Source organism: Chrysochloris asiatica, unplaced genomic scaffold (assembly GCF_000296735.1).
Source record: "Chrysochloris asiatica unplaced genomic scaffold, ChrAsi1.0 scaffold00010, whole genome shotgun sequence".
Classification (NCBI taxonomy): Eukaryota; Metazoa; Chordata; class Mammalia; order Afrosoricida; family Chrysochloridae; genus Chrysochloris; species Chrysochloris asiatica.
The window spans coordinates 21,868,865-21,892,613 of NW_006408528.1; the positions used below are offsets into that span (position 1 = coordinate 21,868,865).

The 23,749-nt window shown below is 39.2% G+C and overlaps 1 protein-coding gene across 1 annotated transcript in view; it reads left to right on the forward strand.

Annotated features, from left to right (window-relative positions):
* The first annotated feature begins 16,104 nt into the window (after positions 1 to 16,104).
* Positions 16,105 to 23,749, forward strand: part of KIAA1324L (KIAA1324-like ortholog) — a 215,538-nt gene continuing 207,893 nt past the window's right edge. The window contains exon 1 of the mRNA XM_006834333.1: positions 16,105 to 16,290. Coding sequence (XP_006834396.1) covers positions 16,105 to 16,290 — 186 coding nt within the window. The remainder of the gene's footprint in view (positions 16,291 to 23,749) is intronic.

A 23,749-nucleotide genomic window follows, 5' to 3' on the forward strand; every position in this document is an offset into this window, starting at 1 on the left:
GGTGGGGGGGGTGTGTGTCCACCCAGATACGAGGAGTTTTCATAAGCAGTGTTACAGAACCACGTTTAGCCAGAGTTAAGGGGCGAAGGGGGTTTCTGTCTCTGGGGAGTTGTTGATGCTAAAAATTTTCCACTTCAGCCTGATCCTTTCTTAAAAATTAGTTACCATAGGGCAATTGGGCCTTACACTAGGAAACCCTACACAAGTTCGCTATGGGTTGGAACCAACTCAATGGCACTTAACAACAACAACATACCTGACATAAACAATTAAGCGTTCAACTACAAACCAAAAGGTTGGTGGTTTGAAGTCATCCACAGATGCCTTGGAAGAAAAGCCTGGTGATTAGCTTTTGAAAGGTGACAGTCTTGAAAACCCGGGAAGCAGGTTCCTCTGCAACATAGGATGTCACTAGGTCTGAATGGACGTCATGACAACTGCCTATTTTATTTTCTCCATAGCGTAGAAATATTTTCGTATTTTCTTCCATGAGTAAGATTCAAACCTGAGGATATGGATTTAGGAACTCATTTTCTGCCCCTCTCTTTTTTTCATTTTAAAGATAAAGCTTTGAGCTGGGTCTTACTGAAATAGTTTTGGTCACTTTTTTTTTCCTTTTAAGTTTTACAGGGTATTACTATAAGTTTCTTACCACCTTATTTTGTTGATAAGAAAAATAATCATTAAGTGCCAATCAGGATTTGTGGTATCAAAATTACAGGTCTACTTCATGGTTGCTGTGATCCAGGAAAGTGTCAAAGCAACAGGAACCAATGGCCAATCTAATTTTTATTTCTGAAATCAGATGAAAACTGAGAATGTGCACCTACTACCAAAACCTCATTAGGACCTGGCTCACATTTTATAAAGTGGCACAGCTGAGTTTTTCTCAGGCAAACTGCGTGGACATTACAAATGAAATTTGGTCTGTTCTTTATCTGTCTCCAGGAGCATTCGCTCTCAGAGGTATAGTAAGAATTACATTTGCAATGCATTTCTTAGGTTCTGTTGGATCATTCTGTGTTTTGGAAAAGGCGAGTGAGCTTTGGTATCTCTTAGAGGGATACTAGCACTATGGATATATTTGAAATAAAACGAATTGGGACAAGACAGTAACAGTAATACCAGATTTACAAAAATATATGGAGAAATTTGATATCCAGTTTTTTTAAAATAGAAAATATTTTAAAGTATTTCATAATATTATATTTGGATATAGTTTTGATGACCTTTATTTATTCTTAGACAGTTTATCTTCTGTTTTTCATTAAAGATGGGAAATGGAGGGAACATACTGTTGAAAATTCACAAATTCATCCTCTGAAATATGGATACCACTTGAGACCAAAACTAAAAATAGCATAGCTATTTTTTCCTTCGGTTATTAGGGTTATCTATGTTCCACATTTTTAACATTCTTGAAATCTTGGTGTTTCTTAAAAAGCAGTATCAAAAGAAACACACCCCAGCTTCCATATTTTTTGGTGGTCATTCTCTTTGAGGGTTATAATGCAGTCATGAGTGATAGAATACAGACGTTGGAATTCTGACTTAAGTTTGATCCTTACGTTGCCTCAAGTGTTTAGAAAAAAGGTGTTTTAAATAATTTTAAATGTTTAAGATACCCTGTAATGCAGAACTGAAAAGAAACGTTTTTTTTTTTTTTTTATTTTAAATAAAGAAGGCCTAGAAAATACAAGCAATGCTATCAAAGGTAGCATCAGATTGCTAAATCTATGGAATATTTTATGGCTTTTTCAAAATCAGAAGAGATTGTATGACAGATTCATGGTTTTAAAAGAATTACTATTCAGGTGCTAAGCATCCATCTACCAAACATTTCTGGATAACTTTCAAGAGATGTTTCATTTATTCAAGCCAAACTTAACTGTCCTCTAGTCAACTGTGTTTCATAGAAAACCCGTACGGGTTTCCAAGTGTAGAAATCATTGGTGGTGGTGTGCCGTGGAGTTGGTTTCGACTCACAGAAACCCTGCAAAGGGTTTTTCGAGGCTGTAAAGCTTTCGGGAGCAGAAAGCCTCATCTTTCTCCCACAGAACGGCTGGAAATTTTGAACTGCTGACCTTGAGATTAGCAGCCTGACTCGTAACCACTATGCTACGCAGAAAGTCTCATTGTTCTCCTGTGGAGCTGTTAGTGGATTTGAACTGCATGTGGTTAGCAGTCCAATGCTTATCCTACAGCACCACCAGGACTTCTTAATTCACTTATTGTTGTTTTTGCTAAGTGCAGTCCAATCAATTCTGACTCACGGTGACCTGGATAGGGTTTCCAAAGAGCAGCTGGTGGGTTTGAACTTCAGACCTTGTGGTTAGCAGCCACAATTATTGATGATGTATAATTTAATTAAGTAAAAAGTAAAACCATCGATTTAATGAAAAGGAATTGCAAACAAAACTTTAAAGTTATACTGTCAATATTAAAGATGGCCAAAAGGTCAAGATTATAAAAAGCAATTTATTGTCACACTGCCTGGTCAAGACTAATTCAGAAAATTCCTAATATTGAGTGGGAAGACACTGGAACTCAGATTTGATTTTGATGCTTCAGAATGTGTTACACATAATGTATAATAAATATAAAGTGTTAGGAATACAAAAACAATTTAATGCATGTCCAACTTAGTGCTTTTTCTGAAAACACAGTAAGAAAAATTGGTAATCACTATGATACAAACTGGATTTATTATTTCTAAATTACTTCCATAGTAATACAATTTTCTTTTCTAATAGGAGTTTGATGCTTGAGCTGGGATAATAGATCTATATTTCAGCAGGGCATTTAACAAGCTTACAGTATCCTTCTGGGCAACTTGGAGAAACATGAACTAGAAGAGGCAGTGTATTAGGGTTGAATAACTGTGCTGACAGGGTCTGATGAGTGGATTAATGGCAGTCTGGAGAGAGGCTTCTTCTTTGTGGCTTGTGGATGGCTTTTTCTTACATCTTCTATTTAGTGCAGCTTTAGTATCTTGAATACATGGAAACCCTTCTTATATATTTGTGGAGAATATAGAAAGGCATCAAGAATAAAATATACTTTATATGATAAAATCAGTATCTTTCACAATTTTGATAGGGTAGAGTAAAATTAATATTATAAGGGGCATATGTATATAAGGTTTGGGGTTCAAACTCATCAATTGCTCCTTGGAAACCCTATACAGGGTAACTATAAATTGGAACCAACTCGATGGTACTTGACAACAAATATATTTAGTGCTGTTGGATAAGTACTGGACTGGTAACTGCAAAGTTGACAATTCAAAGCCACTAGCCACTCTCAGAAACCCTATTCAGGGGTACTATGAATGGGAACTGACCCAATAACAATGAATATGAATATAAAAAGTCAACATGTTCAGATAGACTAGCTTTTAATTTCTTACCATTTTTATACTGCTTTATGCCTCAGATTCCCTATATGTAAAAAGTGGAACAATAATAGTATCTACTTAACAGTTTTGAGGATCATGTGAGACATTTCATTGTAAAGGACTCAGAATAATGCTGGCACACAGTAAGTGCTCAATAGATGTTAGCTGCCACTTTTTCAGAAATCTTGGGAGAGAGTCCAAATTCTGCCACTTATGGGCTATTTGACCTTGAGCAAGTATTTATTCTTTCCAAACCTCATTTTCCTCACTTGAAAATGTGAATAAAAATAGCACCCACCTCCCTCATTGGTGGTTGTCACAGGATTAAGTGAGCTGATGCACGTGAAGTCCTCTTGAAGGTGCTTCTACATAATGAGATCCCAATAAATGTTAAGAATTGCAGTGAGAATTAATGAGACTTCAGAAAATCCATGTTTACATCATGTTGTAGAAATAGAACTATAGCCCTTACAGATTAAGGGAAATTATGCTTCTATTCTAATCTTTTGAGTAGCGTATGGGATCAAATTCATGCCATTATTTAAATTTAATTTTAAATATATGCTTTTAGGAAGAATATTGGAAAATCAAAGTACACCTAAAACTAAATTATATGAAAATGATGGAAGAAACTATAGATGTTTATCCTGGAGAAAAAAGATTATGAAGCAAGGAAGTCATTTGAATAGTTGTCATTGAAAGAGGTATGAATCAAAGATACGCTAATAGGGAGACAGATTTTTGACTCTTCTGAAGAAAGACTATTACTGCAAGAGATGTTCAAAGGTCATTGCCTAGAAAGGTAGTGAATTCTCAGTTACTGGAGTTGGGTTGTTTTTTTTTGAGGCTGAAAAATCATTTGCAAAGAGGATTCAGGGACGTGAGATGGGATTTGGTTCAGTGATCTTTAAAGGGCAATTCTTTTCCGAGGTCCCATGGTTCTTTAGCTGTTGACTTCCTTGCCCTGAAATTAAAGCCTTTTTTTTTTTTTTAAATGTATCCAGTCACCAAGTCTTTTCTGTCAGATTATTTGACTGAGAAATTCCACTCTAAACTAGAACTGCAGATCCCTGACCTTCAAGAGCTGAAAGTTATTTCCTTCACTCCTTTTATATGAAATATCAGGGCAAATGAATTTTCAGAATCTACATACACCAGCTGTATTTGTAATTCTTTTAAAATAGGGAAGGTAATAAAGTGGTTAAAGGACTGTAGGGTCATAGGATTTATGACAGCTCTGCTTTAATAGCCTGCAATTCTCCTGTCCCAAGGAATGTCACTATTAGTTACTAGATGTATAAGCAATGGGCATATGGTTCACAAAGAAGCTTTTTATTGCAGGGCAGTCTTTGAACAATGTGACTCCTAGGAGAGAATTGTATAGACATTTACTATCTCATTCAGCAGTCAAATTATTTATTTTTTTCCCATGTGTTTAGGCCTTAGAATTATGTGCTGAAAACAAAGTGCCAGTTCTCTGCTTTTATATGTTGTTGGTAGTGTTAAATGCTGTCGAGTCAGTTTCGACTCATAGTGACCCTGTATAGGGTTTCCAAGGAGTAGTTGATGTGTTTGAACCATTGACCTTTTGGTTAGCAGTCCAGTGCTTATCCTATAGCACCACACCAGGATTCCTTGCTTTCACATGTTGTTAAGTGCCATGGAGTCAGTTCCAACTCATAGTAACCCTATATGGGGTTTCTGAGGAGTGACTGATGAGCTTGAATCTCTGATCTTGATTGACAAATTAATCATGAGTGCACCTAAAGGCCAACGGAGAAGGGAAATCCTCCCAGAGAGCACAACTTGGGAGTGCACTTTGCTTGGAAGAAGGTAACAGGAGGTCAGATCTACAAAGCTCATGGGTGATAGCTAAGGGCTTGTGCATATGGTGAAGGAGTTGGAAGGAGCAGGATTGCAGGATTGTCGATAAGGAGGATTGGGAACGTAAATGAATCTCTTGAAATTTGCTCAACATGTGGGGATATTAATATTCTCTGTGACTTTTCACCAAATGTTTAACTATCATGTGACTCAGATAACCCACCACATAAATGCTAGTGAACGTTTTATTCCAGATCATGAACTATGGTCCATCATAGTAGGGATAAAGATTATACTTGGCTCAATTAAAAAAAAAAAAATATTGCCTCTCTCCAATACTGACCTGGGTATTGTAATGACTAACTGCTCAGTTTTCTAGGAGCAAAGGCCAAATGTTGTTGTTGTCGTTGAGTCGGATCTGGCTCATAGTGATCCTGTATAGGATTTTTGAGGAGCAGCTGGTAGGTTTGAACTGCCAACTTTATGGTTAGCAGTCCAGTGCTTATCCTACAGTGTCGCACCCAGACTCCCAGAGGCCAATAGTGAGGTCCCAATATTGTATAAGAAAGGAATGAATATACCTCCTAGTTGATTATATTGCTTCCTCTTCATCATAGAGTGACGAATGTTTAGTACTCAGTCAATAAATTTGAATGATGGTGTTGGAGAATATGAAAAGTATCATGCACTACCAGAGGGACACTAAATCTGTCTTGGGAGAAATGCAGCCAGAATGCTCCTTAGGAACCAGGGTGGCAAGCTTTCATCTCTATATTTGGACATGTTGTCAGGAGGGACCAGTCCCTGGAGAAGGACATCATACTTGGTAAAGTAAAGGGTAAAAGAAAAAGAGGAAGATACTCAGTGAGGGGGATTGATACAGTGGCAGTAACAATGAACACAAATGTAACAATTGTTAGGATGACACAGGATGGGTTGTTGTTATTGGTTGTGCGCCGTGGAGCTGGTTCCAACTCAGAGAGACCCCATAGGGTTTCTGAGACAGTAAACCTTTACGGATAGAGAAAGCCTCATCTTTTTCCTGTGCAACTGCTGGTAGTTTCAAACTGCTGACTAAGATTAACAGTCCAACTTGTAACCACTACACTGTCAGAGCTCCTTCGTAATTATAAGTTGGAACTGACTTGATGACACCTAACAACAACTGGATGTGGTTTGCTTCTGGGTCACCAGGCCTCCCCTGCTGACTTGTTAAAAACTTTTTTTTTTACATCATGTTTATAATCCATCTTATGAGGGTGAGTCAAAAATTATCCGCACTCTGGCTGTAGCATTTCTTTTAACCAACTTTTAGACAAATACAACATTTTTCTAAATAATTGCTTTGCTTTTCAATAAACTTTGTTCATCTGGCAAGAAGCTTTTGCATTCCCTTATTTAAAAAATTGTTTTAGACCGAGCTGTGAGCCATGAATGCACTGGTACCTTCAGAGGTGAATCTTTGTCCTCGAAGGGCTGCTTTTAGGGGATCAAACAGGTGAAAAGCCAATGGAGCAAGATCAGATTATAGGGAGGCTACTTTAACACCTCAAAGTGAAATTTTTGTGTGCCAACAGTATGGGCAGAGGTGTGCAGACGTGCATTGCCATGCAACATCACAAAGCCCTTGGATTGCCGTCCTCTGCATTTAATCCAGTTTAGGCTTCAGCTCTTCAGTGAGCATCTCACTGTAATCAGCAATATTGATTGTTGAATCATTTTCCTGATAGAGTTCCAATACTGGCCCTTGCGAATCCCAGAAAACTGTAAGCGTCAATTTTCCCACTGATTGTTGGCTATTGACCTTTTTCTTGGTTGGCGATTGAGATTGTTTCCATTTTGTCCTCTGCCGTTTACTCTCAGGCACATTGTGATGAATCCATGTCTCATCACCAGTAGTGATTTTTTTAAAAAAAGACTTTTACCTCCTTTAAGTATCAGTCCAAATTGTGTTTACAGATCTCCAAACACTTCTGTTTATGCTCTTCTGTGAGTTGTTTCGGTACCCATCTGGTACAAACTTTTCAAAACCTTAGTCTGCCAAGGATTATTTCATAGGCACAGCCATAGCAGATTTGCAAATGACTTGCCACATAATCCACTGTTACTCATACATTTGACAGAATCATTTCATGTGCACACTCAATGTTGTCATCAGCCATGAACATGGATGGATGTTTTAATATTGCTGGAGAGGCAGATCCTGGTGTGGCGCTGTGGGTTAATGTGCCAGACTACAAAGCTGTTTGAACTGCAAGGTTGGCAGTTCAAGCTCACCAGCTGCTCCTCAGAAACCCCATACAGAGTCACTTTGGGTCAGAATTGACTGAATGGCAGTTAACAAGTGGATTAAATAAAATTAATATATAGAATTAAATTGACAACAATTGGAAAGATTTAGCTAAGACCATGTGGGAGCCACGTGACTTTATAAGGGGAAAGAGACTCAAACTCAAAATTCTGTCTTTAGGCACTAAGTTTTATTAAGTCCAGAGCCCCAAACTACTCGTATCTTCATGCCACTGCCTCTGCTGTTACTTCCTGCTTTGTCACCTTTGCTGTCATCTCTGAGGTTGCCTCTGCATTCACTGTTTCTCTAGGTAGGGATCTTACCTGCCACTCATGCTTTTTCTTCTTGAGGGTCCTGGAATTTTCCTTCTGTACTTCTGAGATGGCTCTTTTTAAGCCTAGCTGCAGGACAACATTAACCAATCCCAGCCTTAGAGTCCTGTACACCTTACTTGCATGGTTTCTCCAGTCAGTTGGTGAGAATTAAGAAGACTTTGGATACAAAAGTCATATCAAGTAAATTTAAGGCACCACAGGAAACTTAGCAGCCAGTGAGTTTATGGTAATGGGGCAGGAGCAACTCAGAAAAAGAGAAAATGTAATCAGTGTCACTAAATGGCACATGCAGACCTGGGGGGAAATCAAGCCCACCAGAGACTTGATCAAGCTATTTATAAGATAAAATGGTATTGAAGAAAATCAGCCTCCTTGGAAATATTTGATAAAATACTCTTACATCCTTTGCAAAAGAAGCCAGACACAAATGAGTATATATTGTAAGAAGCAAAAAACTCATCCTATAGCAAAAAAAGAGGAAGGCCAGCGCTCCTGTGGTTCACTGGTAGTTCCATGAATTCATCTCCCAAAAGCAGCTAGTTTAGAGCACTGCAGAATGAGTTGATGAAGACTTATTTACTGTATCAGTAGGAAAACAGCTTCTAATGTTGGGTTGGCGTCCTTCAGAATAAAGCACATTATCTGAACTAGTAGTAATTTTAATATAGGATGCTGTTCTCCCAAAGCCAGAATACACTGTCCCAGAACCCAAGAAGTGAAGTGAGAAATTTTCTATGGCAAAGTCTACCCCTTTGCCGTTCAATAGCCATAAACACTTCTACATTTACTTTAAACTCCCATCTTTAGGTGATGTTCATTTCTCATGCACTCAGTGATAATCCCATCTTGATATTTTGAAACCTATGGGGTAAATTATGAAGTTAGCTACCGTGAAGTCATCAAATAGTAAAATTGTTGTTGTTAGGTGCCATCGAGTCATCAACCCTGTGCAGGGTCCCTGAGGTTGTAAGTCTTTATAGGAGCAAAAAGTCTCATCTTTACTAGCACTCCTATACTGAGTATTACTACTCAGAAAAAATAAGGAATAAACTATTTTCACATAGACTGCCCCTTTGTGCGAAATCACACACTGCTTCTTCCTGAGGAAACTTATGCATTTGTGCCCATCTGTAAAATTGGCATAATAAGAGTACCTACCTAACATAGTTGTTTTTAGAGTTAAATGAAGCAGTGCTTCTAAGGCTTTTAGAACAGTGTTGGCATTTATCTATTAAGTACTCAATGATTGCTATTCAACACTCAGAGTAAAAAAAAATTACATGTTGCCATCTTTGCTCCTATTTTATTTTTCTTTCTTCTTAACTTTTCATTCTTCTTTCCTTTCAGAAATAAAGCACTAGAGGCACTGGTGTCGTGTCTTTTGTAGTCTTTTCCTATCTCATTTCCAGACTTTGTTGCAATTCCTTTTGTCCACGTTTTTATACTTTTATTATATTGAACATATCTGTTGTGTGTAAATTTCATATATTTGTTCCACTTAAGTGAAGTATGTTTATATGGATTTTCTTCTGTCAGATATTTTTATTAAAATAATTCTTGGTGTTAGTATATTATTATTTACTTACCCATTTCTTTTGATATTATATATTTAGCTTTCTTTTATAACAATGATTAACACTTTTGTTTTTCATTTTTGCCTACATATTTGATTTTTCTTTGGTAAGATTGAGTAGCATAAAAGAAGAACAATATTTTAACTAATTTGTAATAGTTATGAAAATAATACATGATTGTTATGGAAAAATTGAAAACAGTCTATAAAAATGAAAGGAAAACATCTGTTATACCACTCTTAAAAGAGATCATCACTGCTAACAGTTTATTTCTTTCTGTTCATACAGTATTCTTTCTATAATGTACATTCAAACACACACACACCATTTTCAAAAACCTTTTTACTGTGAATTGAGTGAAGATTTACAGACAAGATCAACACTTTTACATTCAACAAATCATACACTTTGTTTCATCTCAATGATTGCAATCCATCTTCTCCTGTGACAAGCTATCCCACTTCCTCTCTGTGGTTCCAATTTCCATTGCATCCTCCCCATCCCTTCTCAATTTTGTTCTTAGGTAAATGCTGCCCTTTGGATTTTGAATAGTTGAACAGTCCATGTTGCATACCTCACTAGTGTTGTCCCTACAATATACCTATCTACTACTTGACTATTTTCAGTAGTCTTGTAAGCACGTGAAAGTTGGTCAATGAATAAGGAGGACCATAAAAATTGATGCATTTGAGTTATGATGTTGGAGGAAAATATTAAAAGTACCATGGGCCAGCAAAAGAACATGGTACTATATTGGAAGAAGTACAGCCAGAATGGTCTTTAGAAACCAGGATGGCTAGACTGACTTCATCTCTCATACTTCAGACATATTATCAGGAGAGACTAGTCCCTGGAGAGTCATGCTTATAAAGTGGAGTGTCAGCAAAAAAGAGGATGACCCCCAATGAGCTGGAAAATAGTCAAGCAGTATAGAAATACTTTAGCGTATTCCTTCTATAATGTACATTCAAACACACATATACACACACACACACCATTCTTTTTGTTTTAAACTTTTTATTGTGACTTGAGTGAAGTTTACAGACAAGATGATCAGTTTTACACTCAGCAAATCATGCACTTTGTTTCATCTCAATGATTACAGTCCCCTCCAGGCAACAACAGTCATCCTGACTCCTCCCTGTGGTTCTTATATCCATCATACCCATCTTCCCATCTCTTCTCAACTTTGTCCTTAGGTAAATGTTGCCCTTTTGATCTTCAATGATTCACCATTCCGTGGTGAGCATACCTATTTTAGAGCATTTAGATTATTTAAAATTTTACTATATTAAGTAATAATGACACAAACTTTAGGTTATTCACTTACTATTTCCTTAAATTTGACTCTTGGAAGTAAAAACTGTCAGATAAAGGTATAACCATATTGTTGTTGTTATGTTGTTAAGTGCCGTCGAGTCGGTTCCGACCCATAGCGACCCTGCACAGGGTTTCCGAGGGTGTAAATCTTTACGGGAGTAGAAAGCTTCATCTTTCTCCCGTGGAGTGCCTGGTAGTTTCGAACCGCTGACCTTAAGGTTCGCAGCCCGATTGGTAACCACTACGCTACCAGAGCTCTATAAGCATATTAAAGATATTTAAATCATATTGTTAAATTTTCTCAATAAATTCCTGTTATTTTCAGTTGGTGTTGTTAAGTGCCATCAAGTCAGTTTGGACTCATAGTTACCATGTGTAGGGTTTCTGAGGAGCGGCTGGTGAGTTTGAACCACCGACCTTGTGGTTCAAACCAAACTTGAGGTCAAGTACTTATCTTATGGCACCACACCAAGACTCCGTTCTTTTCAGTAGTGTATAAATAACTGCCAGCTTATTACTTCATTGCTAATAAGATAACAGAGAATTTTTTTCCATTAGTGTTTTGAGTTTTGACTATCTAAAGTCAATTTTCTAAAAAATTGCTATTTGAATTCACTCATTTTTTTTTTCTTTTTTCTTTTCTGGTATATGAATGCTTAGTCAATCTTTAAAAATATTGGCACTATTCATACTCAAATTTAAAAAAGAAAATAATACAAACCTATATGTTTGACATAATTTGGATATGGTGGTGGTGGTGGTGTTCCAACTTATAGCAACCCTGTATAGGGTTTCCAAGGCTGTAGATCTTTATGGGTGCAGAAAGCCTCATCTTTCTCCTGCAGAATGGCTGGTAGTTTCAAACTGCTGACATTGAGGTTAGCAGCCTGACTTGTAACCACTACATTATCAGAGATCCTTAACTTCGATATAACTATGACTTATAAACTATACAATCTGATTAAACTATTGTCAAATATTCACTACACAAAGTAATGTTAAATTGGTAATCACCTACTGATTTTAAGCTATTTTAACCTTTAGCTGGACACCTCCCCCTTAAATATCCATTAGGAATTTTTATTAAAGGTGATTTAAAATTTAACCTAAAGTTATTAATTACCTAATTATAAACCAGCTGAATAATTTGCTGTTAGATTCTAAAATAATAAGCACAAGGGGGAACCTTAGAGTTTTCTTGGAATTTCCTTTCTCTGTCATCCTGCATGCTGGTTTTAATTATCCAGGGTCAAGATCTTTTCCACAGGTGAGAGCACAAGGAGAGAATTGCTTCTGGACAGTAGCAAATTGTCTGTCCCAGTTGGGGAAAATCTGTAATTGCCATTTAATCTAGGTGCACTGACCAGGATGACCTTTATTTTTACAAGTTAAGAAGTTGGTGTTATTCCATTAACCATGTTGTTATATCTTGCTTGGATAAATAATTGTATCAAAATATGATAATATAGTCTGATTATTATAAAGTAAAGATGAACTAAATACAAAAATACAGATATAAAGGAAATGATTACAAGATAAGAAAATATAGCATCTATATTTCCCCAGGTCCTTCTAAGCATAAAACAAAAAGAGAAATCACAAAAAGAAAAATTTTTGACTATATAAAAATGACCATCTATGCAAGTAAAAATCCACCAGAAACAAATTAAAAGACAGATTGCAAACCAAAAAACTATTTGTGACACATATGGTAAACGAATGTTTAATATGCAAAACTCACAAAGATTTCTTACAAGTCAATTAAAAAAAGATGAAACTTTAATATAAAAACTTCCGAAGTATGCCTTTCAGAAATTTACACACTCTATCAAGTGAAGAAAATAAAAATAGTTCTTGCTTCTTTTCCTAAATTATCCTAACTCATTAGTTACAAAAATATATTTTAAAATGTTAGTAATGTTGATATTTTTGTCTCCTACCCAAATGGCAAATACCTAAGGTGATGTGGTATAAATAATAAAACTGCTGATAAGCATTTTTTGGGAAGGAATTTGGTGCTATTCATCATCAAAAACTTTAAAATAGCATGTATCATATGATTCTATAAATATGAATCCTGACAAAACAATTAAAATAAAAAAGAAATGTACACATAAATCATATACTTGTTTTTGTTGTTAAGTGCTGTGGAGTAGGTTCCTAGCACTGTATAGGATTTCCAAGAAGTGGTTGGTTGGTTTGAACCACTAACCTTGTGGCTAGCAGTCCAGTGCTTATCCTACAGTGTCACACCAGGACTCCTGATTATGTTGTTGTTGTTGTTGTGTGTGTGCCATGGAGTCATGTCCGACCCATAGTGACCCCGTACAGGGTTTTCAAGGCTGTAAATCTTTACGGGAGCAGAAAACCTCATCTTTCTCCTGTGGAGCAGCTGGTAGTTTCAAACTGCCCGATTATGTACTAGGTAATTAATTCTAGAATTATTTTAAACTGAAATGAGAAACAATGCCTAATATCTAATGGTAAGGAACATACTCAAAGAGTGGGAAATATTATGCAATTATAAAAACTGCATTGTCAGAGGGTAAACACTTGGGAACATGCTTAAGTAAAAAGCAAGTAATAAATATTATGCCAGTTTTGCAATATATACACAAGTAAAAGAACAGGAAAGAAGTTCCTCAAAATGTTACTAGGGTTAATGTTTTCATTACTGAGTAATGGGATCTTTGACGATTTATATATTCTTCCGGATACTTACAGTATTTAATATTTTCTTTAATGTCAATCAGATGCTCCTCAGAAACAGGGCTGTTAGAGTCTGAACCAACTTGATGGCATTTAACAACAACAACAGCGTCTACTCATATTACTTTTTTTTTTTTTTTTTTAATGTTTTTATTGTGGATTGAGTGAAAGTTTATAGGGCAGATCATCAGTTTTACATTCAACAAATCATACACCTTGTTTCAATACAATGATTACAATCCCTTCCATGTACCATCAGTTAACCGTATTTCTCTCTATTCACTACTTCAGCTTTTTAAAAAAAACAAAACAAAACACTCAGGCATATATAATTTACACCATCAAAGGGTACATTCTGCAAGTCTGCCTCCTGGCCACCAGCTCTTAGTCCCTCTCTTTCCATGAATCTAGAGTCCTCAGCTGCTCCCCCTCTCTATGTCCCCATCTCGGTCTCCATCTCTGATGTTGCTGCTTCTCTGGATCAGGTCTCTCGTTCTACTTGTGCTTGTCTCCCTTAATGGTCCTTGGACTGTAAATTTTACTACTCCCCCATTTTTGTTACAAAACTTCCACCTTTACAATTATGACAGTCACAATTAGAAATGATAACAGTTACTCACTGTTGAATCATAAGAATCTTATCCCCATCTCTTTTAACTAGAACCATGTAGACAAGATGAAAATTATTCTTTGGGGACTCTTTCTCTCCTCCCCCCCACTATTAAACTAAACTTCCCCTTGAAACCTTGTAAGCCAGTCACTCAGTGCCTTTATCACCCCCTCATTTTAGGTTGTTGTTGTTAAGTGCCGTCGAGTCGGTTTAGACCCATAGCGACCCTGAATAGGGTTTCCGAGGCTGTAAATCTTTACGGGAGCAGATCACCTCATCTTTCTCCCGCGGAGTTGCCTATCCCTATCTGCCATGTGTACAGAGGGGATAGCAGTGATCCTTGATGTGAAGACACCTTCCCTCTCTGTTGGTATTTAGAGTTACTACCGCCATGAGTATAGGTCAGGTTCATCAAATTGTAGCAATTTACCCTTGTTTCCTGTGTCAATTTTTGTGTGTGTGTGTAATCTTCCTCTAGTCGAGTTCTGACTATCAAGTCATTGAGGCTAGGTCAAATGGGTACTGTCTACAAGTTTGGGTGTTCTTGTGCATCTCCCCTTACTTCATATCAGCTGGATCTTTCACTCTCAGCTTTAGCCCTCTGTGGCTATGTCCTTGTCCATGGGCTCAGGTGTCCCCAGGTCTCACCACACTTTGGACCAACAAGTCCTTCCTCTTCTCTCTCATCTTCAGGTCAATGGGAGTCTGTGGAATGTGGTTGAACTCAGCCCTCGTATTACATACACACACACACACATATATATATGTACATATATATGTATATATAAATATATATACACATACATATACATATATATATACATACATATACATATAAAGATAGTGGGAGGTATCAAGTTTTAGTCCTGGTGTGGCGCTGTGGGTTAATGAGCCAGACTGCAAAGCCATTTGAACTGCAAGGTCGGTGTTTCAAGCTCACCAGTCACTCCACGGAAACCCTATATAGGGTCACTATGGGTCAGAACCGACTCGATGGCACTTAACAACAACAACAAATGTTTATTCAAAGAGTACTAGAGACAATTATTCGGCTAGGTGGATTTCTCCAAGTACTCAAATATCACAAATGTGGGTGTTCATTTTGACCAACCAACAGGATAACTCACTCATTGTCTACTTGGTTATGTTTTGAATGAAGGAAGATGAATGAAGACCATTCCAGTCATTCTAGAGCTGGAGAAACTGCTTTCCATAAAAACAGAAGAACTTACCTGCCCAAGGTTTCATCCCCTCCCTTGAAATAACACCAACAGCAGAAATAATTGTCACTGTTACTACCAACAGATACTGATGGCGCTACTCTGCTTGCCAGATATCTTCTAAGCGTTTTATATATTTATTTAATTCTCATAACCACAATAGTATATGGAATATGTGTTATTTTCATTAAAGAGGTGAGAAAACGGAGTCAAAACTGCATGAATACTTCTGCCCTTTCTTCTTCACCATTAACGAAAATAAGAAACACCTGGAAATTCTGAGCCTACCTAGCTTACATCCTTTCGTAGAGACGTTCCTAGGGCGTGTGTGTGAGTGTGTCTGTGGTGCTCGGATAGGAAGATTTTAAAGCCCAGTGGCCGGAAAACAATGTCCTGCATTTGTTCATACTGCATCTCTGGAGCGCCCCTCCCGGTGGGCCGTCGAAACCTGGGGATAGGAGATTTAACAGTCCGACCCAGGCTTCACTTGCGCTCTAACGAGTAATTAGGCTCCAGACCCCCGCGGCGGCACAGCCCCTTGGGAGCCGCTCCCCTGGGCCTGAGCCCACGCCCGTGCCACCTGCACCGCGGAGCCCCGCGTCCCCGCCCCGCGTCCCGCCCCCGCGCCGCGCCCGCGCTCCATCCCTCCCTCCGGCGTGACGGGAGAGCCGGCGCCCGCTGCCGGGGCGAGAGCGCAGCGGAACTGACAGCGGGCGCGCAGGCGGGCGGCAAGCGAGCGAGTGGCGAACGGATCGCGCAGCCCAGCAGCTTCCCCACCCCGGCGAGGCTGCCTTCCTGCCTCCAGCCGACCTCTGCGGGACCAAGATGCTGCTCCAAGCCCTGGGGCCGACGCGGGGGAGGGACCGGGGGCGGCCGGCCAGGGCTCCCCAACGCTGGCACTCGCCTCCCTGGAGCCCCGCCTGGATCTGCTGCTGGGCGCTTGCCGGCTACCAGGCGGCCTGGGCTAGGGACCTGTCCTCCTCCAGCCGTCCACTTCCTCCTTGCCAGGAGGTGAGCAGCACTGGGTCCTCTATCTGGAGTTTGCGGGTGGGGGTGATTAGGGATGGTGTTTACGTTCCTCTGTTGGCCTTCACCTTTTTCTTCTTGGAGGACATGGTTTTGGTTTATTTTAAGGACTGAAGTTGCCCGCTTCGGGTGACCAGGCAAGGGAGGGTATGCAGCATTGCTGTCTTCCAGTGATGCTTTTTTGTTCGCTTTCGTGTGTTTTGAGGGCTCTGAAGGACTTTGTGGTGCCCTTTTTGGAGTGCCAGGCTTGGGGAACTGGTGCTGAGGGAGAGATTTCAGGAAGGGGAAGCCCGCCAGTGGAATTTGGAGAGCCTTTTTATCACAGCTTTTCTTTCCAGAGAGCTCTTGGTCTAGAGAGTCAGATACTGACACGGAGTATTTCCCGCTCTCCCCCAGCTGCAAGTTCCTCCTCCCGTCTCCACTCTTGTCTCTACAAATCCCCTCTTCTTGCACTCAGCTTGCTGATGAGGCCCTGGAGATTGGCTAAACCATCTCGTGTGCCATTTGACATCCCTCTGGCAAATATGAAGATGAATTAGGATGAAAAAAGAGTGTATTTAGGGAAGAGGTGGGTTGGTGATCTACAAAATCAGAAACGACCAAGTGAATATGCTCCTGTTTGGGAGGTGCTTCGTTACCTGGCTGAAGCGTTGCCAGGTGATGAAGCTTGAGGTTATTGTTGATTTACAGTCAGGAAGGATATGGATGATGAGTTTTCTCCTGCCTTTAGGGGAAGTGGACTTAGTGTGCCAAATATTTGCAGGTGTATCATTGGTACTTATATAGGGTACTTGTCCTTCCTTTTAGTGTTTTAGAAAGTGCATTCTCTTAATGAAAATCAATAAGGAGATGGAAGAAACATTTCTGACCTACTTTGAATGATTATGTTGGAAGTGATCTGAAGAGTGGATACTGTTATTAGGAAGATTGCTGTGCATCAGGGTTATGGGTCATTTTCATTTACAAGTGGGCTTCAGAAAGCTTGTGGACAAGTGGAATGAAAAGATAATGGAAATTTCCCACTAACTTCCTGAAGCCCCTTGGCTGTACCAAAACTAGATTAACCAGTATCTCCTCTGAGAAGGTGAAAACCTGTTTCTTTGTGTATGTCACTGTGACTTTGAGTATTACCTAGATTTGAATTACAGAGTAACTGTTTTCTAGACTTTATCCATTAATTTTCTTGTTTTCTACAATAAAAAATCCTAAGACAGATTAAAGTGAAAGGGAAACAGATCAAAGACATGTGTGTGAACACACAATAGAGTTGTATTTGGGGGAAACCAGGGCAAGAGTCCTGTTGTGGCACTGGAGGATAAGGACTGGATTGCTAACTTCAAGGTCAGTGGTTTGAACCCACCACGTTCTCCTTGGAAACCTTATAAAGGGTGGCTATGAGTCAGAACATCCATATTGTCAGGAGGGAACAGTCGCTGGAGAAGGATGTCATGCTGGGTAAGATGGAGGGTCAGAGAAAATGAGGAAGACCCCCAACGAGATGGATCAGCCAGGTGGCATCATTGATGGCATCAAGAGTGGCAGCGGTAGTGAGGTTGGCCCAGGATTGGACATTGTTTCGTTCTGCTGTGCATGGGGTCGCTATGAGTCGGTTCCGACTCAATGGCACCTGACAACAACAACAAATGAGTCAGAACAAACTTGGAGGCACTTGACAATAACAACAGGGCAAGATATTGATAAACAGATGTGTTTAATTTCAGAGTTTATTAGTATAGTTAGTTGTTTGCCTTGTGTTCTCCAACTTTACCTATCATTTGGGAATAATCCATTCTTTACAGGTTTGCACAGAAAGATGTTTCTTGGAAATCCACAGATTGAACAGCTGTGACAGGAAAAAAGTTAAACTATTTTCCCCTAGCCCCCAACTCAAATATGCAGTGTATTTTCTAAAGAGAAGCGTCTGAAGCTTACTGTAGCGGTAATTCTTAGGCATGAAGACTCTACTTGCTGCATGGCTGAATGAAATAAGGGAAGGTCTAGTGACGGTGGCGGTGATGCTTTTGGTCACTACAACAGGTGTGATCCTTTAGATAAACACATGTACACCTAAAAAGAACAAAGAGTCTACAACCTAAGTAGAGAAAGTAGAGATGGGGAGACTTCAGAAGATACAAGAAGTCTGTGTTCAATTAAACCCATCTTCTTATTGCTCTGGTTTTGAAAATTGCAGGCGACTTAATCCCTTGAGGTCTCAAGTTTGATTTTTTTTCCCTCTAAAAATGTGAATAAATAAAACATATAGGAAGGTGCTACTGAGCCTGCTAGTTGGGTTTTCAGAAATGGATTCATATATAGTCTTCTGATGTCTGACAATTGACTGGGAATTAGAGGTTCCTTTGGAAATCACAGAGGCAAAGTGGTCTCCCAGGGGCTGTATCTTCTCCTTGTCATCTGGCCTAACCAGCTGAGCTAATTCTTGGAATTGATTATTCACTCGCTCTCTGACATTATTTTTAAGGAGAAAGCTGGAAAGGCAGGTGTTTTCCAGCTTTGAGGGTTATGGCCCCCTTGTGCTGGGGGTGAGGAGGGTGGATTGAGTTCATCTCTTTCCTCTGAGATAAAGCTATGGTAATGTGGAGCAAATTTCTTTGAACAAAGACAGATTTAAAGTTCTTGTTTAGTGTGTCCATTCATGCCAGTTTACCCTTTTTTTTTTTTTTTTCTAACTGTGTTTTAGTAATAGGGAAGTAGGTGAATGCCATATGCAAGGTCCAGTACCAGGTGGTGAGGAGGGGCGTGAGAACCATTACAGTGAGGCAGGTCTAAACCAACTCTTAAACAATATGAGAGAATTTTAAAGAGTAGGGAAAAATGAAATCTGTATATAATTCTAAACATCATCTTATCCAAATGTTCAAATCACATTCTTATATAAGGTTAAGTCAAAAGTGTTGCTAGGGTTCCAGTTCATACATGCATGGGTTTAATCCAAACAAAACATGTTTAAACATATCTCTGAGATCAGTGGGTTGATGAGAAAAAGGCCAGGAAAACTGTGCCAAGGAATTCCCTTCCATCTTGACAATGCACCTGTTCATTCTTTGAGTGTAGTAGCAATGACTCTACTATAAGAATCACTGGGAAACCATACCTCATCCATCTTATACCTTACCTTATCCTGATTTACCTTCTTAGACTAATTTCTCTTCTCTAAGCTCAGAGAACATTGACAACTTGAGTCCCCTGAGGATGATAAAACTGCAATTTTCAGATGGTGCAAGTAAAAGAGTACAGAATTCTTCTGGGAAGAATTGTTGTTGTTGTTAAATGTGGTAGAGTCGGTTCCGACCCATAGTGACCCTGCATGGGGTTTCCGAGGAGTGACTGGTGAGTTTGAACTGCCGATTTTGTGGTTCAAATCATCTTTGCAATCTAGCACATTAACCCACAGCACCGCACCAGGACTACTCTGGGAAGGATTGTGGTTGTTGTTGTTAGGTACCATCAAGTTGGCACCGACTCATAGTGACCTTATGCACAGCAGAATGAAACACTGCCTGATCCTGGGCCAACCTCACTACTGTTGCCACACTTGAGTTCATCGATGCTGGCACTTGGCCAATCCATCTCGTTGGGGGTCTTCCTCTTTTTCTCTGACCCTTCACCTTACCAAACATGATATCCTTCTCCAGTGACTTGTCCCTCATGACAATATGTCCGAAATATGAGAGACGAAGTTTGGCCATCTTGGCCTCCAAGGAGCACTCTGGTTGCACTTCTTCCAAAATGGATCTGTTGGTCTTTTGGCAGCCCATGGCTCTTTCAGTATTCTCCTCCAACACCAAACTCAAATGCATCAGTTCTTCTCTGGTCTTCCTTACTCACTGTCCAGCTTTCACATGCATATGAGGTTATTGAAAACACCATGGCTTAGGTCAGGCACATCTTAGCACTCAAGCTGACATCTTTACTCTTCAACACTTTTAAAAGGTCTTGTTCAGCACATTTGCCTAATGCAACATGTCGTTTGATTTCTTGACTGCTGCTTCCATGAGTGTTGATAGTTGATCCAAGAAGAATGAAGTCCTTGACAACTTCAGTCTTTTCTTCGTTGATAAGAATGTTGTTTATTGGTCCAGTGGTGAGGATTTTTTTTTCTCTTTACATGGAGATGTAAACCAGACCTCATCAGTAAATATTTTAAGTCCTCTTCACTTTCAGCAAGCAAGGTTGTATCATCTGCATATCGCAGGTTGTTAATGAGTCTTCCTCCAATCCTGATGCCACGTTTTCCCTCATAGAATCCAGCTTCTCGGATTATTTGCTCAGCATACAAGTTGAGTAAGTATGGTGACAGAATACAACCTTGTCACACACCTTTCTTAATTTTAAACCATTCAGTGTTCCCATGTTCTATACGAACAACTGCCTCTTGGTCCAGGTACAGATTCCTCATGAGCACAATTAAGTGTTCCAGAATACTCATACTTCTCAATGTTGTCCATAGGTTGTCATGGTCCACATAATCGAAAGCCTTTGCCTAGTCAATAAAGCACAGGTAAACATGTTTCTGATAGTCTCTGCTTTCAGCCAAGATCCATCGGACATCAGCAATGATATCCCTCATTCCATGACCTCTTCTGAATCTGGCTTGAACCTCTGGAAGTTCTCTGTCAATGTATGCTTGCAGCCGTTTCTGTGTTACCTTTAGTAAAACTTTACTTGCATGGGATATCAAAGTTATTGTGTAATGATTTCCACATTCCGCTGAGTCCCTTCTCTTTGGAATGGGCACAGATTCAGATGTCTTCCAATTAGTTGGCCAGATAGTTGTCTTCCAAATTGCTTGACAGAGATGAGTGAGTGCCTCCTGTGACACCTCACTTTCTTGAAAGATTTCAATTTTTATTCCATCAATTCTTGGTGCCTTGTTCTTTGCCAATTCCTTCAATGCACCTTGGACTTCCTCTTTCAGTATCATTGGCTCTTGATCATATGCTACCTCTTGAAATGGTTGAACGTGAACCATTTCCTTTTGATACAGTGACTCTGTATTCCTTCCATCTTCTCTTGATGCCTTCTGCATCATTCAATAATTTGCCCAGAGAGTCTTTCAGTAATGAAATTCGAGCCTTGAATTTTTACTTCAGTTCTCCCAGCTTGAGAAATGCTGAGCATGTTCTTCCTTTTTGGTGTTTCTGATTCCAGATCTTTGCATATTTTGTTGTAATATTTGGCTTTATCTTCTCAAGCTGATCTTTGAAATTTTCTGTTCAGCTCTTGTACCTCCTCATTTCTTCCATTTGCTTTGGCATCTCTACACTGGAGAGCAAGTTTCAGAGTCTCTTCTGACATCCATTTTGACCTTTTCCTTCTTTCTTGTCTTCTTAATGACTTTTTGCTTTCTTTATGTATGATGTTCTTAATGTCATCCCACAACTCTTCTGGTCTTCAGTCTTTAGTGTTTAATGTATCAAATCTGTTTTTCATATGATCCCTAAATTCAGGTGGGATTTATTCAGGGTCATATTTTGGCTCATGTGGACTTGTTTTCATTTTCTTCCACTTCATTTTGAATTTTCATATGAGTAATTGATGGTCTGTTCCACAGTCTGCCCTTGGCCTTGTTTTCACTGAAGATATGGAGTTTTTCCATCATCTCTTTCCACAGATGTAGTAAATTTGATTTCTGTGTATTCCATGTGGTGAGGTCCATGTGTGTAGTCATTTCTTATGCTATCTAAAGAAGGTATTTGAAATGAACAAATCATTGATATTGTAGAATTTTATCATGCGTTCTCCAGCATCATTTCTATCACCAAGGCCATATTTTCTAACTACTGATCCTTCCTTCTTGCTCCAACCTTTGCATTCCAATCACCAGTAATGATCAGTACATCTTGATTGCATATTTGATCAGTTTCAGATTGAAGAAGTTGGTAAAATTCTTCTGTTTCATCCTCACTGGCTTTAGTGGTTGGTGTATAAATTTGAATAATAGTGGTATTAACTGGTCTTCCCTGTAGGTGCATGGCTATTATCCTATCACAACGCTTTGTATCTTGTGACTGATCTGGATATGTTCTTTTTGACAATGAATGTGATACCATTCCTCTTCAGTTTGTCATTTCCGGCATAGTAAACCATGTGGTCATCACTCGTCTGTCAGTTTGTTGTACTGTGGTGGCTTGTGAGTTCCTGTGATTCTGATAGCTATGCCACCAGTATTTTAAATACCAGCAGGGACACCCACGGTAGACAGGTTTCAGATGAGCTTCCAGACGAAGACAGGCTAGGAAGAAGGAGTGATGAACTACTTCTGAATATATAGTCACTGAAAACCTTATGAATAGCAGAGAAACACTGTCAGATGTAGTGCCAGAAAATGAGCCCCTCAGGTTGGAAGACACTCAAAATGCGACTGGCGAAGAGCTGCATCCTCAAAGTAGAGTTGAGCGTGATTACGCGAATAGAGGAAAGCTTGTGGGAGAAAAGCCCACAGGACTTTAATTTGCTAATGGGGCACAACTCAAAATGAAGATAAACAGTTGTAGACATCCTTTAAAAATCAGAACATGGAAGGTATGGAAGTATGAATCTGGGAAAATTGGAAGTTGTTAAAAATGAAATGTAATGCATAAACACTGATATCTTAGGCATTAGTAAGCTGAGATAGACTGGTGTTGGCCATTTTGACTCTGATGATTACATGATTTACTATGCCGAAAGTGACAAATTGAAGAGGAATGGGAAGGATAAGAGAGGTGGAAATGCCGCCTTAGGAAGTATATCGACCTAAGTAGAGGATGTGTTGAGAAATGATAGCTTTTGTTTCTGATATTTTTGTTTAATAAAGGAATGTATAATTTTGTAGTGTTAAAGAGCAAAGGTATCACTTTGAGGACTAAGCTGCACCAGACCCAAACCATAGTATTTTCAGTTACCTCATATGCATGTGAAAGTTGGACAGTGAGTAAGGATCATAGAAAAATCAGTACCTATGAATTATGGTATTGGAAAAGGATATTATACGTACCATGGACTGCCAGAAGAAGAAAAATATCTGCCTTGAAAGAAGTACAGCTAGAATGTTCCTTAGAAGCCAGAATAGCAAGACTTCATCTCTCATACTTTGGATGTGCTATTAAGAGGAACCATTCCATGGAGAAGGATATCATGCTTGGTAAAATGGAGGGTCTGCAGAAAAGAGGAAGAATCCTAATGGGATGGATTGACACAGTGGCAAAAACAGTGGGCTCAAACGTAACCATTTGGAGTATGGCACGGGACCTGATGGTGTTTCGCTCTGTTGTGCATAGGACTGCTGTGAGTTGGAACTGACTCGATGAAACCTCACAAGAGCAACATGATTTTGTAACAATAATTTTTTACCTACCCATATGTATCAGAAGTTTTATTAAGGTTGTTGTTGTTAAGTGCCTTGGAGTCAGTTCCGACCCTTAGTGACCATGTATAGGGTTTC